At 39.6% G+C, this 19,134-nt stretch overlaps 1 protein-coding gene across 3 annotated transcripts in view; it reads right to left on the reverse strand.

Annotated features, from left to right (window-relative positions):
- The window catches only part of SPATA17 (spermatogenesis associated 17), a 146,378-nt gene that overhangs the window by 105,857 nt on the left and 21,387 nt on the right, over positions 1-19,134 (reverse strand). For all 3 annotated transcript variants that reach the window (XM_073338910.2, XM_073338909.2, XM_073338912.2), the window contains one exon: positions 11,761-11,864. In XM_073338910.2, coding sequence (XP_073195011.1) covers positions 11,761-11,864 — 104 coding nt within the window. The remainder of the gene's footprint in view (positions 1-11,760; positions 11,865-19,134) is intronic.

Below are 19,134 nucleotides of genomic sequence, written 5' to 3' on the forward strand. Positions count from 1 at the left end.
GTTCCAGGTGCTTAGTCAGTGATTTCCACCAGTTCAGTGGTGACTAACTTCCTTTAAAACTTGGCAGAAAACATGTCATTTAAATGATTTAGACCTTAAACTGGGTTGTTAATTTCAAATTGAATTTTAAACAGGTTTACTTTTAAATATATAAACTTGCATTTAATTTAAATTTTAAAAAATCCAATTTTTTTACTCTTAAAAAAAAATCATTGATTTTTATCCACCCTGCCAATAGGACTAGAAAATAGAGATGCTGCAGAGTTGGACTGAGTTATGTGGCAGAATTTGCATGGGGAATTCTGGATATTGCCTAACTGCAATGGTTGCTATTCTGATGTCATTGAAATGAGAAAGAACTTTCAATTAGTTCAGTGGAAACAAGATCTCAACAGCTATCTCTAGCTTTAGCCAGTGCAATTTTTTACTTTCAATTTTATGATTAAATGCACACAGAAAATTAAAAATATTTTTTGCAATATGCACTACAGTGACATTATTAAAATAAAGTCAGTTTTATCCACCGGGATAGGCTGTAATTTAAATGATCATAAAAAGAAAGGTTAAAAAAAATACTGTCCTATCAAAGAGTCTTTATATGATGAATCTGTTGGGAAGGTTGGGTTTCTGGACAGCAGTTATAAAGTAGAGTAGAACTTGCAAAAATACACATTTGCAGAGAACATTTTAGCTATATGTGAATACCTTACAGAAGTTTAAATATACAGTATGGCCATGGTCCAATAGGGGCTGAATCAGGCCCCAGGGGCATCATAATTCATTACTTGGGCTGTTCACACAATATATTACCATTCTAACTCAAACTAGATAAGTTATTTATAACTATAGTACCCTAGAATGAAACCTGACTCTGGTTTTCAGGTCAGGCGCTTTGGATCCTACAGCTATTAAGGTTAAAGTTTTATAAAGTCATAGATCTCTCAAGCCATGTGCACTAGGGCACCTAAACTTAATTTAAATAACAGGAGGCATATTCAACAACTCTGTTTTCAGTACCAGAAATTCCAAAGACATATTGAAAAGATGAGTTTGGATTGGTGGAGTAGATCAATTCATAAAACTCCAAGTAAATAAGTTGTTTGTTCTTTGTTCTACCTGCAAGAACTTTAAGAAGTTGCCTGAAAATTTTTGGCACATGTTGAAAACAGAATCAATTGCTATTTTGGTCAGTGAGGAGGAACTTTTAACTGAATTATAACTAATAAAAAAGATAAACATTCTTAAAAATATTCTGATACTTTGTAAAATAGCTGACGCTTGGACTTATCTCTATCATACAGAACCAGATGAAGGGACTTCTGAAAGCTCTCATTTTGTTAGTGTGACAATAGATAAAGTATTTCCAATCCAGTTTATGGAAAATAGCCTGACCTACAAAATATACCATAAATGAAGTGCTAGACATGCTGTAAGGTAATACCCTTCATAACTTTCCTAGCAACTGGACCTCATCCTGCAGACTTTACTCATGTGAAGGCTGTAGGACCAGGCAACCTCCAAGACCTCCAGCAACCTGACAGAGTACATTCCAATAATCTTAAGAATTAAGAAGAAAACGCTAACTTTACTTAATACTTTCTCCAAAGAAGATGAAGTTTGAGTTTTCTTCTAATTCAGTTTCTAAAGGACAAGATTCAAAGAAAAACTGACATTCTGGTCATATGTGTCTGATACTGCAAGTCATGTAGTACCTCTCGTAAGGTGCTGAAGTCAACAGAATTACACCATAAAAATGGTGAAACACAATGGAGAACCAGGGCCAAAATCCTTGGAATAATCTTCATTTAGCACATTTTCAGTTGTTTCATTAGACTTTAGACCTTTTTATATGTCTGTAGTGCATTGGACCAGCACATTCAGCTGTCAACTGAAAAGTTAGTGGCTTAAGCCCAGCTGGGAATGTCAGCTGTTTGCCTTTCTTAAAAGAAATTGGTGGAATCGTGGGATTTTTTAAACTAGTCTGGAAAAGAAGATTCATAAATGTTCTGCAGCAAACATTCCTTTATTGTCAGGGAAACGTGATCCAATACGTATTTTGCATCGCTAACTTGTATGATTCTATGACCTCTTTGGGATGACATCTTTTCCAAAATCCTCACTGATGGTCACCCTCATTCACATAATCCCCCCCCCCCCCCCGGAGTTATTAGACAAAGCTCCCAGAATAATACTGTGACCTTTATGGGACATCTTCATGCCTAATGGATACTATACCTGTCCCAGCAATCTATTACAATTAAAATGGGATTTTATTATCATTTATTTATTTATTTATTTATTTATTATTTGGTGAAGTATGAATAATGGGCTAAAAATGATAACTACTATTTTTCCGACACAAAATGAAATATTTCTATTTTATTTTCTAGGTAAACAGATGCTGGTATTCAGGTGAAATTCACCACAATGAAGAGAACATGCCAAAGGCCCTACACACCATTAAAGACATGCTTAATACATAGTTCCAGTGGTATGTCAGCCTTTACCCAAGTCCTGCACTTGTGTGAATCACTATTAATGATGATAACAATAGTTTCCTTATGCCATGATGCTTGCTAAGTCTAAACTCAGCGAGGGCTGCCAACTTTAAGTCTGTGTTTGCCAGATGACACAGGAATTGTAAATTACCTGCCTTGCTTATACAAGAACCCAAAACCAAGCATCCTGCCACTGTTGTTGCTAGTTTTCTGCCATGTTGTAATCTGTGTTCTATGCCTGAAGATAATGTGATGCCATTTTCTGATGATAGACCCTTGCAAAGCAATGTGTATCTTACTGTTTTTCTATTTAGTTATGTCCCATAGTCCTACGTCTAGTTTCACTCCTGACATGTAGCAAAGTTAGTCAAAGAATTGTAAGTTAATCAGACAGTTGGAAACTGACATCATCTGTGAATTTTTATGATATAATAGCACCACCGTGCTAATTTATGTGAAGTGATGTCCATTTGCTTATTGTGGATTGGAAATTGCTTCACATAAAACAAAATGCTAATTCTACTACATCATAGGGAGTTATAGCCTATGCTAATTGCTTTTGACATATTTCTCCATGTAATCATTTTGCCAGCTCTTACAGTTGTGAAAAAATAAGGCTTTATAAATGTTTCTGAATAAGGTAGTGTGCTGTGTCTATTCTGTAGAAGAGAAACTTCAATGAGGAGTATTGGACATTTTCTGAGTTGTGTGGATTTTCAAATATATGTGCAACTTCCCAACAAATCCATATTCAGATACTACATGGTATATGAGCTCTATCTCTATTTTTCATTAAACAGCAATAGATAATACAGAAAATGATTTATTCATACAAACTACAAAGGGAAATTGTGGAAAACATGTTGTGGAAAATTTGTCAGCAAATCAGAATAAGTTACCAATGTTATAGCTACGTTAAAACAGAAAGGAAAGAAACAATAATACTAAGGATTCATACAGCACAGTGTTACTACTGTATCTTCAAAGGACTGTACAAACATTAAGAAATTTAATTTCACAGTATGTCCCTGAATTAGATAAGAGCCCAAGGGCTAGATTCATCCCTTTGTTGGCACTAAGGAGACTACTTTTGTCTTTCCTCTTCTGCTGCTGCTGAGGGCTATGGCACATGCTAGGGCTACCCTACCTTGTGACTCCTGCTAGAGGGTTTGCAGCAGTGGGAAATAGCTGGAGTGTGGGTGTGCCCTGGCCACATCTCCTCCCACCCTGATTCAGCCCTCTTCTTATTATGGCCTGCCCTGCCCTGCTCTCACCCTACAATGCACCCTGTGCTGGGGTTTCAGCAGAGGCAGTGCAGAGTTGGTGCTTTGTAGGGTTGCATACTGCACCATAGCAAATTCACTGGGGAGAAAGGAGCTCTGCAGTTAGCATTATGAATTTACTATAAGACTTGACCTGTGTATACAAAACTAATACTTAAGTCTGTATTATCATGAGATTAAAAAAATCTTTCTTCAGATATCATAGGAGCTAATTCTTACAGTTGTCTTTAATTCATATGAAAATAACAGCTTCAAGTATGCATGAGCCAGTCTGTCGTGATATGCAAATTCACATATTATATTCCTATTATTACTTAATCATATTTTAAGTCAATTTCTGTTAAATTGAATTATGTCACTCTATAGCTTTAAACTCAGCTTCTATTAAGTTTACTTTCTCCTGAGGTTTATGAGGTGAACACATGACTACTAAATGAGGGCAGTTACTAAATGAGGACAACTTTTATTTCAATTGAATGGTAAAGATGTGGCTGCTAGGTAAGGGTTGCTTCTTAAAAACGTAAGCAAACAAACAAAACAACCCAATCCACAACTCTAGGTGCCAAAACTTAGGCTCTTAAATCCATACTTAGGTACTTACTTAGAAGTGGCCTGTGCTTCAGAAGTACTGAGCAACCCCTTTTCTTGTTGAAGTCAAGTTTGAAAATTCTGGCCTACAGCCTTTCACTTTACAATGTGATGTCACAAACAAGCTCAGCCCAGACATATAAAGAGTGTGCAGCCTCACAGTTGATAGTGTTATCCATCCCCCTGATAAATTTGGGGAAACGATGATTCTACCTGGGATACACACTATCTTCCTCTTTCGTAAATTTAAACTGTATTAACAGCTTCCTCACAGCCTGATGATAGGACTTTGCCTTTCAAAACACCAAACACCAAAACACCTTCTTCCAAGGAATAAGAGGAAGAAGCACAGCTGCGTCAACCAAATGTTTACCAGCATTCACACTAGTCTGCTCAGAATTCATAAAGGACCTACCATGCATGCATCAAAAACACTGGAAAACAGACCTTAATGTCAGGGATTTATTACAATGATAGGATATTTACTTGCTGTGTTTTAATTTTAAAAATAACAGAATAAGACCCATAGCTAAAGAAAGTGTGAATAAAAGGTTGTAACTTTTGACTTTGATCAAAAATGAATCAAAAGCGCTCCTGTTGTTCCCATTGCTCTCCACTCCACACTACCATATCATCTGCCAACCTGTCATAGCTTCCATTTAAACAAGTAGTTGACATGAATAAGTTAGTTAAAAAGGATAACTTGCAAACCTCAAGAAGGTAGATGTCTAAAATAAATGGATATATATAGAGATATATACAAACTGCACACGTCAGCATGATGACCATCAAATATTTGTTTTTCTGCAACCATGGAATCATGGAATAAGGTGCATTTATTTTGTATGTTAAACTATCTAATCCTCACTTTACTCTCTAATCTATTTTGCCATGACTATTTTCAAAAGTCCAAAACTCTTTTTTGCTCTTTATAGGCAATATAAAAATGTTGCTTTCTTTCCCTCTAAATGTGGATCAGTTAAAACAAGGATTTAAAATCAGCTCGTCAAAGAACCAGGCATGGCAATATGTAGTCTTGGACTAATATTGATTTTAAGGTCCGATATCTCATGATATCCCAAAAGTGAAATGGGTGTTTTATTCTGTATAGGAGTTGTGATTCCAGGTTTTCTAATGATATACACAAATTGTTTCTAGCTCTGGCATGTTGCAGATATAAATCCATATAACTATGACATTATATAAAGAAAGAATGAATTTTAGCAAATGTTTTAAGGTTTAAAAAGTATTAACTTTTCCGATAATCTAAGGCCTATATAAATTAACTAAGACAAATAATTGTGACACTTTTCAGAGTAGCAGTCATGTTAGTCTGTATCTGCAAAAAGAAAAGGAGGACTTGTGGCACCTTAGAGACTAACACATTTATTTGAGCATAATCTTTCTTGAGCTACAGCTCACTTCATCGGATGTATTCAGTGGAAAATACATTGGGGAGATTTATATACACAGAGAACATGAAACAACGGGTGTTACCATACACACTGTAACGAGAGTGATCAGGTAAGGTGAGCTATTACCAGCCGTAGAGTGGCAGGGGGGAAAAACCTTTTGTAGTGATAATCAAGGTGGGACATTTCCATCAGTTGACAAGAACATCTGTGGAACAGTTGGGGGGGGGGGGATAAACATAGGGAAATAGTTTTACTTTGTGGAACGACCCATCCATTCCCAGTCTTTATTCAAGCCTAAGTTAATTGTATCCAGTTTGCAAATTAATTCCAATTCAGCAGTCTCTCGTTGGAGTCTCTTTTTGAAGTTTTTTTGTTGAAGATTTGCAACTTTTAGGTCTGTAATCGAGTGACCAAAGAGATTGAAGTGTTCTCTGACTGGTTTTTGAATGTTATAATTCTTGATGTCTGATTTGTGTTCATTTATTCTTTTACGTAGAGACTGTCCAGTTTGGCCAATGTACATGGCAGAGGGGCATTGCTGGCACATGATGGCATATATCAGATTGGTAGATGCGCAGGTGAATGGGCCTCTCTCTGATAGTGTGGCTGATGTGATTAGGCCCTATGATGGTGTCCCCTGAATAGATATGTGGACACAGTTGGCAACGGGCTTTGTTGCAAGGATGGGTTCCTGGGTTAGTGGTTCTGTTGTGTGGTGTGTGGTTGCTGGTGAGTATTTCCTTCAGGTTGGGGGGCTGTCTGTAATCAAGGACTGGCATGTCTCCCAAGATCTGTGAGAATGATGGGTTGTCCTTCAGGATAGGTTGTAGATTTTTGATGATGTGATGGAGAGGTTTTAGTTGGGGGCTGAAGGTGATGGCTAGTGGAGTTCTGTTATTTTCTTTGTTGGGCCTGTCCTGTAGTAGGTAACTTCTGGGTACTCTTCTGGCTCTGTCAATCTGTTTCTTCACTTCAGCAGGTGGGTATTGTAGTTGTAAGAATGCTTGATAGAGATCTTGTAGGTGTTTGTCTGAGGGGTTGGAGCAAATGCGGTTGTATCATAGAGCTTGGATGTAGACAATGGATCGTGTGGTGTGGTCTGGATGAAAACTGGAGGCATGTAGGTAGGCATAGCAGTTGGTAGGTTTCCGGTATAGGGTGCTGTTTATGTGACCATTGCTTATTAGCACCGTAGTGTCCAGGAAGTGGATCTCTTGTGTGGACTGGTCCAGGCTGAGGTTGATGGTGGGGTGGAAATTGTTGAAATCAGGGTGGAATTCCTCAAGGGCTTCTTTTCCATGGGTCCAAATGATGAAGATGTCATCAATGTAGTGCAAGTAGAGTAGGGGCATTAGGGGACGAGAGCTGAGGAAGCGTTGTTCTAAGTCAGCCATAACAATGTTGGCATACTGTGGGGCCATGCGGGTACCCGTAGCAGTGCCGCTGATTTGAAGGTATACATTGTCCCCAAATGTGAAATAGTAATGGGTGAGGACAAAGTCACAAAATTCAGCCACCAGGTTTGCCGTGACATTATCAGGGATACTGTTCCTGATGGCTTGTAGTCCATCTTTGTGTGGAATGTTGGTGTACAGGGCTTCTACCACCATAGTGGCTAGGATGGTGTTTTCAGGAAGATCACCATTGGACTGTAGTTTCCTCAGGAAGTCAGTGGTGTCTCAAAGATAGCTGGGAGTGCTGGTAGCGTAGGGCCTGAGGAGGGAGTCTATATAGCCAGACAATCCTGCTGTCAGTGTGCCAATGCCTGAGATGATGGGACGTCCAGGATTTCCAGGTTTATGGATCTTGGGTAGCAGATAGAATACCCCTGGTCGGGGTTCCAGGGGTGTGTCTGTGCGGATTTGTTCTTGTGCTTTTTCAGGGAGTTTCTTGAGCAAATGGTGTAGTTTCTTTCGGTAACCCTCAGTGGGATCAGAGGGTAATGGCTTGTAGAAAGTGGTGTTGGAGAGCTGCCTAGCAGCTTCTTGTTCATATTCCAACCTATTCATGATGATGACAGCACCTCCTTTGTCAGCCTTTTTGATTATGATGTCAGAGTTGTTTCTGAGGCTGTGGATGGCACTGTGTTCTGCACGGCTGAGGTTATGGGGCAAGTGATGTTGCTTTTCCACTATTCTAAAATATGTGAATTAAGGAACATATATGATGGTGCAGTTTGGTATCTTTTTGTGTGTGTGTGTGTGGATCATCTGCATAAACTACTCATAGCTTTCTCATTCAAGCAGTCTTCCTAAACTCATACTACCTATTGTAATGACAAACTTTAATGTGCATTTACTCCATCTAGTTGGCAGCTCTAGCCACCAAAGTGTTTGCTTCAGTGTTGTGTCAAAGCTGGTTTTCGGGTTATGTGGAGAAGCTCAGAGCTCTAATACCATTGATACAGCACTAAAGGAAAAGTCTTGATGAAAGCAGCTAAAGGATGAATGAGTTAATTAAGGGACAGTTTCATCAGTAATGCTCCAGCTGCTTTGTTTCACTCTGGGGATGAAAAGCAGCCATAAACGTGGCTTAACCTGAGCCAGGTTTATTAATACATTGCAGAAGTGTACCATGAGTCTGGCCCAAACTTTCAAAATATCTGTAATAGTAAAGCTGTAGGAAAAATCAATCATTTTATAAGGGTGCATCTTTAGACACTTAGTTCTTCTCATTTGTCTATGCATTTTATTCACGGCATTTATTGTAATAAAAGGTTAAATGTTTTTTATATACACTAAATAAATAGTTACAACTACAACTAAATTGTGAGTGTCCCTGAAATGATGTGTTGGGGGAGAGAAGTATGCAGAGAACCTCTCTCCAACCTTCAGTAGCACTCCCATGCATTACACGGTCATGATATAGGCCCAGCACTTCCTAGCCAATGTGCTTGGCAGCACTTCTTGATTGGATGGAGGAAAATCTATCTGAGTTGAGAATATGGCCCGGGCACACGTCCCCATTGCATGCCTGCTGGAGTCTATGAGGTAGGTGCTCGGGGGCAGTGAACACTACTTTTTTAATTTATGCCAATGAAGAGATCTATGCAGTGATACTTATTTCTAGAGAAAATCCATTGATTCTCTTTCAGTACACAAAATATGTATTGTATCTGATCAGTTCGGTTGACAAGTTCATTACAAAATGTACAATTTATTTCTAATGTGCAGGGTAAATTTGGGTTTAAATAAAAAAAAAACTTAGTGGATAGACTAATAATAAATAGTTACCAAGATCAACAGAAGGATATACTAATGAAATTAGTCAGGAAATTAATTTAGCTATGTTTTCAAACGATTGCATCATACATTTAATGTTACAAGACATAAAGTAACAGTCAAAACCAACATCTATCTAATACAATAATAGCGAAAGAGAATATGACTTCCACTTTGAGTTTCTGTTATAAGTAAAGGATGTTCGTTCTTCTGCACTGTTTTATTAATGCTACCATGTCTATGGCTAATTTTTAATTTCATAATATCGTTTTCTTGTTCATAACCTGGGGCAGTTTTTGCATATCGGGCAAGAGGTTACAAGTGTATATGTCTACCAAATGCACACTCAGCCTTTAAACTAATCAAACTAATTTATCTTTGTAAAACGTCTTGTCTCAGTATGAAAATATATTCTTGCATATGTATTAAAATAAAATACTATACCACTAACTATGGAGTAGATGAACTATAACTAAATCCAAGGTTGCATGGTGGCCTGTGCACAATAACACTACTTTGCCTCAGTGATTAAATAAATAAATATCTATATACACACACAGTTTTCAAAAATTTAGCGTTGTATTTATAATACCATTTAATTCACAAAGATGAAATAGCATTAATTGTTGTTATTAAATGCTAATAATGAATAAAAGTATTAGAAAACATGGACTTCAAAAATAACAGATCAGCACCAAGAAAACTTACCCTAAAATAAAGCTTAAAATGCACACAGGTAAACTGTCAGTGGATTCCAGAATCCCTAAGAGCCAGAATTCAGATAAACAAAGAAGCAGAGTATAAACATATCAACAAGAGAAATAAACCTAGCAGACTGAATATGTCACATCTACGATGGACCTGATAAATGACAGACAAAACAATAGCTCTATACATTAAAAGAAATAGTAAGAAATCATTTCCTCTCCTATTTGCCACAACTCAAGATTTGAACAAAATAGCTACATAGTGTATTGACACTGTACGCATATTAATGATCTGAAACAACCATTAAGGAATTTAATGAAAGAGCCAAATATCAGAATACAAAAATAATGCAGTACAATACCAAATGTATGATATATGAAACAAAGAAAAGACATATTGGGAGAAAAAACAAAATATAAACTGCAATAAATCCATGTTCAGTACAGTAGAAATGCCACTTCTCATTATCTTATTTTATCTATATATGTCATAGTCTTGTAGGTCAGTTACTTGCTCTTGTTTCAGGTTCAGGAACCAAGAGGAGATGATTGAACTATTTTGAACAAGGAAGTAGACTTGCATCTCAGCAGTTCATCCAGTTACAAAGTACTCATTTTAGACTTCCAGCAGGGTAAAGAGTAAATCCTAGACAGTGATTAAATTTATAGCTATACTGATATCACTGGCCAGAAAAAAGCAAACCTGGGATATGTTGTCAGAATTCGGACTGGATGTGGCAGGATGTAGAGATGATACAAATACAATTCCCAACATTAAAATTGTTTTCAAATTTGGTTTCTGTGGTTGAAATATGAACCAGCTTTGTGTCTAAATGTGTCTAAATGAACAGTAAACAAAAGGTGGATGGAGGCAATTATATTACTTCTAAAGCAACATATTGATGAGACATGATAATTTACATATTATCATAAAGAAGGTGCACCATAAAAGAATAGACAGCTACTCTTACAGAAGAATACTGGAGATTAATAACTACAGACTTTTAAAAATGGTTAGAATACCTGTGTTATTTATTTCATACAATACACTTGCATAATATTTTATTATTTTAATAAAATAATAATAATTAATAATCTGGTTGAACTTGCAATGTCACCTTGACCCAGATTTGCAGAAATTAGTTTTAACTAAACAACTTACATTTAGCTCACAAAAATAGGTGAGGTTTTTTTTTTGTTTAGTTGATTTAGTTTGTTTGCTTCTTTGTTTGTTTTGAACACCTACAAAGTTGCCTGGGTAGTGTCCAAGTTATTCCACTAACAGGCAAGACAACTATCTTTCAAGACAATCGAAGTAAGGGCAAAGAAAAGATGGGATATAAAGATAAATCACTCAGTGATCATGTTAATGAAAATATGTACAGAGCCTTATTGTATCAACTGTTGAAAGGAACCCTACAAAGAGCTAGCAGCAGTGTTTTATTATGTCTCTAATAAAGAAGCATTTCTGACATCTGTAAATTACCTGTCTTAAAGAAAAACAAAGTCTTGAAATGTAAGGGTCCTCTGATGAAGCTGAGGTCAGTAGAGTTACACCTGGGAATAATTTGGATGGCAATGTTTTTATTTATTATTTATTTATCATTTATTTATGCTGCAATTGCAGAGCTCCAATCACAGGCCAATCCCTCACTGTGCTAGGCACTGTACAAACACATAACAGAAAGATAGTCCTCTTCCCCAAAAAGCATTCACTTTAAGAGAAACGACAACAGGTGGATACAGACAGAAAGGGGAGCACAAAGAAACAATGAGACCGCATTGGTCAGCATGAGAGGCAGCGGTCTCAACACACCACCTCCCTAATAGTTGTCAGGTTTTCTGTAGGACTCATGGCAACAGCAAATGACTACTGAAATCAATGGAAATTCTGTATGGGGACCGGATACAGAATGTAGACCTAAGTCTTTATATTTTTCACTGTCAACAACCAATTTTCAATGCAAACATTTAAAAAATCCCTTAATCGCCCACACACTTAATTCTGAAGAAGAAATTAAAGTTTTATCACTCTTTTTTATCTTTACCTGACAATCTCATTATTCACAGAAATAGCTTCCAGATATTTCTTCAGTGCATAGTAATTATGGATATATTTTCGAATATAATAGCCTCGCCATCTTTTCTGAATCTAGAAGAAATGTAATTTTACTTTAGTATATTTCATGCAATGTAGTAGTGAAAACAGTTTGCAATACGCTTATAAAATACATGTTATATTTTTCAAAGGATGATGGTGCTTTAAAAAGTGACATCACACATATACGTAAATATATCTTTCCATTAATACAGTGAGGGTGAGAAGTAAGTCTTGTACTAAAACTGTATTAGAGATGTTATCAAGAGATGACAGTGATTATAAACGAATAGTGATTTAAGTCGTTGCCTGCATTGAGGTGTGGCAGGGAGTAGGGGCTCTGCACAGGCATCTACTCCCACCGTCATTGCACCTGGTGACACAGGTCCTGTAAGTGGGGTAGGAAGAACATCCAGAATGTTGTAATCATTCACAGTGCGTAGCATTTTATCACCCCAGCTCTACTGCACTCTCAGCTGTGCACTGTGGGTCTGATCCTAAGCCCAATGAAGTTAGTAGAAGACTTTCCACTAACTTCAGTGGCTTTTTGATCAGGGTCTCTATGAGGTTTCCAGTAGCACTGCATGTTCTACCATTCCCTGGGTCCTGCAGGCAAGTGGCATCATCCTGCAAGGTGCCGACCACACACTATATTCATAATTATTAAGAAGCAAGACAGTACAGGGCTATTTGTTAAGTAATTAGTCATAATATTTTCATAGAATGCTATCCTTCCAACAAAACTGATGGGAATTATGTAGAAAAAAGATCAAGGGAAATTTCTTACATGTAAATAATTACCTTAATGTAGTCCTGTTTATTAATACACTATATTAGGCCATCTGGTCTCCTAAACATAGCATCAGGAGAGGGGGATTCATAGCTCTATGTATTTTAAATTTTAGGCCACAATTCTGACTAGAATTTCCCAAGAATTTAATCAACAACACTGCTCAAACTAGCTCTGCTGCTTAATTCTGACCATGGTGACTCTAAAATGTTGATTATTTTAAATCACTTTAGGTTTAGCACTGTGATATCTGTTTCTTTGGAAATGGAAGTAAGAAGTAATTAGCAGCAGAGTTGTAAGAATTCTTGTAATTTCAGTGGCTGCTGACTAAAAACCAGATTAATTCCTATGTGGACATGCAGAGACAGAGAGGAGGCAGCTTGTTCTTCCCCTATTCAGAGGATGTGAGGGCCAGTGCAGAGGGCTGCTCCCACTCCACATTTTCTTTCCTGTAATATAGATCAATGTATCTTTTCTCATGTTGACTTCTGTGTATATTTCCTCTCTGCCTTCTCTTTCCCTCCATCCCTTATGCAACTTTCCCTACATACTGTTCTCTATTTCCTTCCTTTTATTTTGTCTTCTCCTGTTTTACCTAAGATCTCTCTGTAGATATGACACTTCTCATTTCTAATTTATCACTCTCAGGTTTATATCACAGCCTTATATCACTCGCACGCCCATTCACCTCCCAACACCCATCCCCACAGCCCAAGCTCCACACACAGCACTTAGAAATGTTACTCGACACCTAAAAGCCAAAGAGCTAAATCTACTAGCTAACATGCAAAAGATTGGGGTCCCACTGCCCAGGAGCACTATCCAGGTGAGAAACTACTCGCTAGCTATTGGGAAAGGAGAGGATGCTGGGACTGATACCACAGATGCATTCCTAACCCTACCCAGGAACTCTTTCTGCCTAGTAGGTGCCTGGAAAATTTGAACACCCCAGCACAGTTACCAAAAACAAGAGGAGGATTTTTCTCTTTTTTTGTTGCTCTTGCCCTAAACAGGGACCATCCCCTCCAACCTTCCCCTCTTGAGGACTCCCGGCCAAGGTAACAGCACAATATATATGCTAACAAATTTAAACAAAGCCTTTGTTTAAGTTTGTTAGCATATGTATTGTGCTGAATGCCCTCCCCAGCCACCTCCTGCTCCTTTAAGGAACAGAGCGCAGCCCCAACCTCTCCCCCCCACCCCCGGAAGGCAGGCCTAGCCCCAAGTCTTTCCGATACCCCGTACCCACTAAAAATCTCTTGCCAATACTGCATATTGGAAGGTCTTTGGGAGAGGGGCTGCCTATTACTGTATATCTGCATACTATCTAACACAACAGGTTTGGACTGCTAGGCACTCCTGTAATATAAAATAATAAATAATAATTATGTAAGCTGCTACAACGAAGGTTAAGTATTAGACATAGTCCTCTGCACTACATGGTTATAATTCTTGTGTCCCTTTCCCATTCATGTTCTTATACACAACAAGCATGCAGAGTAAAAAAAGGAGAGGAAGGGGAATAGTGAAAATGGGCATATTTGCAGAGATCTGGGTTTAAACAAAATTTTTAGTGTGTGAATGCATGGTATGTTTTCATCTTTGGCCTCACTACTGCTATTAGGCAGGAGTAACTTGGCTGCCCTATAGCTGTGCTCTCCTTAAAGCAGTCTCCTTCGAACTTTTGTACCTTATTTTGTAAAGATAAGGAACATTTTGTACCTTATCTTTATTAATGTGATACTCCAAATTTGTGTGGTCCACGATCAACTTCTTTACGGAAATTTTTCAAGATTTAAAGACAAAGGATGAAATGTTGTCCCTACTGTAGTCAATGGCAAAACTCTCAGTGTTTTCACTGGGGCCAGGATTTCACCGCAAGTGTCAAATTCTGTCCTCGATTACAGCATTATAAGTCAAGGGTAACTCTATGGACTTCAAAGGGAGTACTCTAGATATATGCTAGTGTAAATGAAAGCAGACTAGATTTCAAAGTTTTTAATGCTATGATTCCATTTTCCCAATTCTGCATGTCAGAGGCCACATGAGGGCATGCATCTATATGATACAAGCTGTTTAGAGAATAAAGTATATCTTCAAGCTTTTACACAAAGGTTCTGTTTATGTTAAAATTTGCTACATAAAAGTTGCTGAAAATTTTGCTTTTGCAACAGAGTACAATGTTTTATGATTATATTGCTTTTTAATTCCAAGGTGAATGTTTTAACACTTCTAAAAAAGACAACTGTGTATGCCCTTCAAAGTAATTAGCAAGTTTCAACAGTGATTGGTACAAAACAATTATTGTCATTGATCAGCACTGAACAGATAATTTTAAACAAAGTCATTGTGTGCTCAGCAGATTACAGCTTGTTAACAGGCAAGTTCTAAATGACCTCTTAAGCTAGTCAAATCAATGATGCATATTCCTCATTAAGTAACATCAAAATGTAAGTGGTCTTATAAATAATGTTTATTTTAAGCACTAAAACTAATGGCAAAACCTTGATATATCAAAAGCCATCTGCTCATGGAGATTTTATTATTATTATTATTTTATTTTGAGGGGATTACTTTGGTTGCTGAAAATTCATAGCAACCTTAAATCGCCCAAACAGAAAGAGAATAATATATCACCGCCCAATATTCAAAAAGTAAAATTGATTAACGGAAAATAAATTCAATATGATAAGCTTATGTTTTAAACCATTTCTGAATGTTTCTGTTTTTACAGAGGGGAGAGAGAGATAACAGTAGCTAGGGCCAAATAATCCAGGGAGATAGCTTCTGAACATGACCTATGAGTATACTTTAGGCCTGGTCTACACGACGAGTTTATGTCGGATTTAGCAGCATTAAATCGAATTAACCCTGCACCCGTCCACACAACGAAGCCATTTTTTTCGACATAAAGGGTTCTTAAAACCGATTTCTGTACTCCTCCCCAATGAGGGGATTAGCGCTGAAATCGACATTGCTGTTTCGAATTAGGGTTAGTGTGGACGCAATTCGAAGGTATTGGCCTCCAAGAGCTCTCCCACAGTGCACCATTGTGACCACTCTGGACAGCACTCTGAACTCGGATGCACTGGTCAGGTGTACAGGAAAAGCCCCGGCAACTTTTGAATCTCATTTCCTGTTTGGCCAGGCGAGCTCATCAGCACAGGTGACCATGCAGTCCCAGAATTGAAAAAGAGCTCCAGCATGGACCGAATGGGAGGTACTGGATCCAATTGCTGTATGGGGAGAGGAATCCGTGCTATCAGAACTCCGTTCCAAAAGACGAAATGCCAAAACATTTCAAAAAATCTCTGAGGCCATGAGAGACAGAGGCTACAGCAGGGACACAACACGGTGCCGCGTGAAACTTAAGGAGCTCAGACAAGCGTACCAGAAAACCAAAGAATCAAACGGACACTCCGGGACAGAGCCCCAGACGTACTGCTTCTACGCTGAGCTGCATGCAATTCTACAGGGGGCTGCCACCACTTCCCCACCCCTGTCCGTGGACTCCGATGATGGGGTACTCTCTGCCATGCCTGAGGATTTTGCAGACAGGGAAGATGAGGAGGAGGATGAGCTTGGGGAGAGCACACCGTTCTCCCCGACAGCCAGGATCTTTTTATCACTCTGACTGAAATACCCTCTCAATCCAATGAAGCCGGAGAAGGGACCTCTGGTGAATGTACCTTTTAAAATATAATACATGTTATAAAAGAAAGCATTTTTTTAATAATTAAGTAGCCCTGAGGAGTTGGGATGCATTTATGGCCAATACAGCTACTGGAAAAGTCTGTTAACGTGTCTGGGGATGTAGCGGAAATCCTCCAGGGACATCTCCATGAAACTCTCCTGAAGGTACTCTAAAAGCCTTTGCAGAAGGTTTCTGGGGAGGGCAGCCTTATTCCCTGCTCCATGGTAGGACACTTTTCCATGCCATGCTAGTAGCAAGTAATCTGGTATCATTCCATGACAAAGCCTGGCAGTGTACGGTCCCGGTGTTTGCTGGCATTCAAGCAACATCCGTTCTTTATCTCTCTGTGATATCCTCGGGAGAGTGATATCGTTCATGGTAACTTGGTTGAAACACGGGAATTTAATTAAGGGGACATTCAGAGGTGGCCGTTCCTTCTGGGCTGTTTGCCTGTGGCTAAAAAGAAATCCTCCCTGCAGTTAGCCATGTGGTGCGGGGGTGGAGGGGGAGCCATTGGCGCTGAACTGTTCACATTAGGCTAGCACGTTTGGCTTCCCTGATACCAGCCATGCGGTGGGGGGAGGGGTAAAGCGATCATCCCAGAGAATTGGATGGGGAGAGGGATTTAGTTTGGTTTCTGCTGCTGCACGTTAACAGGAAAACCTCAGCACTAAAGGCCAACTCAATGTGCTTCGCTTGGTATGGGAGAGGAGAGCGCTGCTGTTATGAAGGTTGCAGAAGCCGAAAGACTGGCTTACCATGGCCGCCTGCAAGCCAAATTCTGTTGCCCGGCACTGCGTGTGTGATCTCTAACACCAAAGCCACAAAAAGAAAAGGAGTACTTGTGGCACCTTAGAGACTAACCAATTCATTTGAGCATAAGCTTTCGTGAGCTACAGCTCACTTCATCGGATGCATGCTGTGGAAAGTGTACACTTTCCACAGCATGCACTTATGCTCAAATAAATTGGATAGTCTCTAAGGTGCCACAAGTACTCCTTTTCTTTTTGCGAATACGGACTAACATGGCTGTTACTCTGAAACCAAAGCCACAGGCACTCAATATAAGATGCAAAATGCGACCTTGTACCAAAATCACATGCTATGTAATGTGAATAGTGTTGTTCACTGTGAAAGAGTATAGCCATTGTTCTGTAAAATGTATCTTTTTAAATACTTCACTCTCTTTTTTCCTGCCAGCAGCTGCAAATGTTTCAAGCCTCCCTCCTCTGTCCCAAAGGCTATCTCAGATAAGGCGGCGAAAAAACGCATGCGCGATGAAATGTTCTCTGAGCTCATGCAGTTGTCCGGCACTGACAGAGCTCAGCAGAATGTGTGGAGGGACACAATAGCAGCGTACAGGAAAGCGGCTGATGAACATGAGGAGAGGTGGCAGCAGGAAATTCAGAGGAGGCATAATGCAATGCTGGGGCTACTGCAGGATCAAACAGACATGCTCCGGCGTCTAGTGGAGGTTCAGGAACGGCAGCAGGATCACAGACTGCCGCTGCAGCCCCTGTTTAACCGCCCTCCCTCCTCCCCAAGTTCCATAGCCTCCTCACCCAGACACCCAGGAACGCGGGGGTTGGGGGGGACTCCGGGCACCCAACCACTCCACCCCAATGGACAGCCCAAGCAACAGAAGGCTGTCATTCAACAAGTTTTGAAGTGGCCTTTTCCTTCCCTCCTACCCTCTTCCCACACCCTACCTGGGCTACCTTGTGAGTTATGTCCCTATTTTTATAATCAATTAATAAAGAATACATGTTTTTTAAACGACAGTGACTTTATTTCCTTTGCAAGCAAGTTGTGATCAAAGGAGGGAGGGCCGGTGGCTTACAGGGAATTTAGAGTCAACCAAGGGGGCGGGTTTTCATCAAGGAGAAACAAACAGAAGTGTCACATAGTACCCTGGCCAGTCATGAAACTGGTGTTCAAAGCTTCTCTGATGTGCAGCGCTTCCTGCTGTGCTCTTCTAACTGCCCTGGTGTCTGGCTGTGCATATTCAGCAGGCGATTTGCCTCAACCTCCCACCCCGCCATAAACGTCTCCCCTTTACTCTCACAGAGATTGTGGAGCACACAGCAAACATCAATAACAATGGGAATATTGGTTTCACTGAGGTCTGAGCGAGTCAGTAAACTGCACCAGCGCACTTTTAAATGTCCAAATGCACACTCTACCACCATTCTGCACTTGCTTAGCCTATAGTTGAACAGTTCCTTACTACTGTCCAGGGTGCCTGTGTACGGCTTCATGAGCCAGGGCATTAAGAGGTAGGCTGGGTCCCAAAGGATAACTATAGGCATTTCAACATCCCCAACAATTATTTTCTGGTCTGGGAAGTAAATCCCTTCCTGCAGCCGTTTAAACAGACCAGAGTTCCTGAAGACGTGAGCGTCATGAACCTTTCTCGGCCATCCCACATTGATGTTGGTGAAACTTGTGATCCACCAGTGCTTGCAGCACCACTGAAAAGTAGCCCCTGCGGTTTATGTACTGGCTGCCCTGGTAGTCCGGTCCCAAGATAGGGATATGTGTTCCATCTGTTAGGGAATCCCATTGCAGCAAAGCCAGCTACTATGACCTGCACATTTCTCAGAGTCACTACCTTTGATAGCAGCAGCTCAATGATTGCATTGGCTACTTGCATCACAACAACCCCCACAGTAGATTTGCCCACTCCAAATTGATTACCGACTGACCGGTAGCTGAGGGCTACTGCCACTCGCTTGTGAACTGTGAGGTACTCTTGGTATTCTTGCGCTTCAGGGCAGGGGAAAGCAAATCACAAAGTTCCATGAAAGTGCCCTTACGCATGCAAAAGTTTCGGAGCCACT

Source organism: Lepidochelys kempii, chromosome 3 (assembly GCF_965140285.1).
Source record: "Lepidochelys kempii isolate rLepKem1 chromosome 3, rLepKem1.hap1, whole genome shotgun sequence".
Lineage (NCBI taxonomy): Eukaryota > Metazoa > Chordata > Testudines > Cheloniidae > Lepidochelys > Lepidochelys kempii.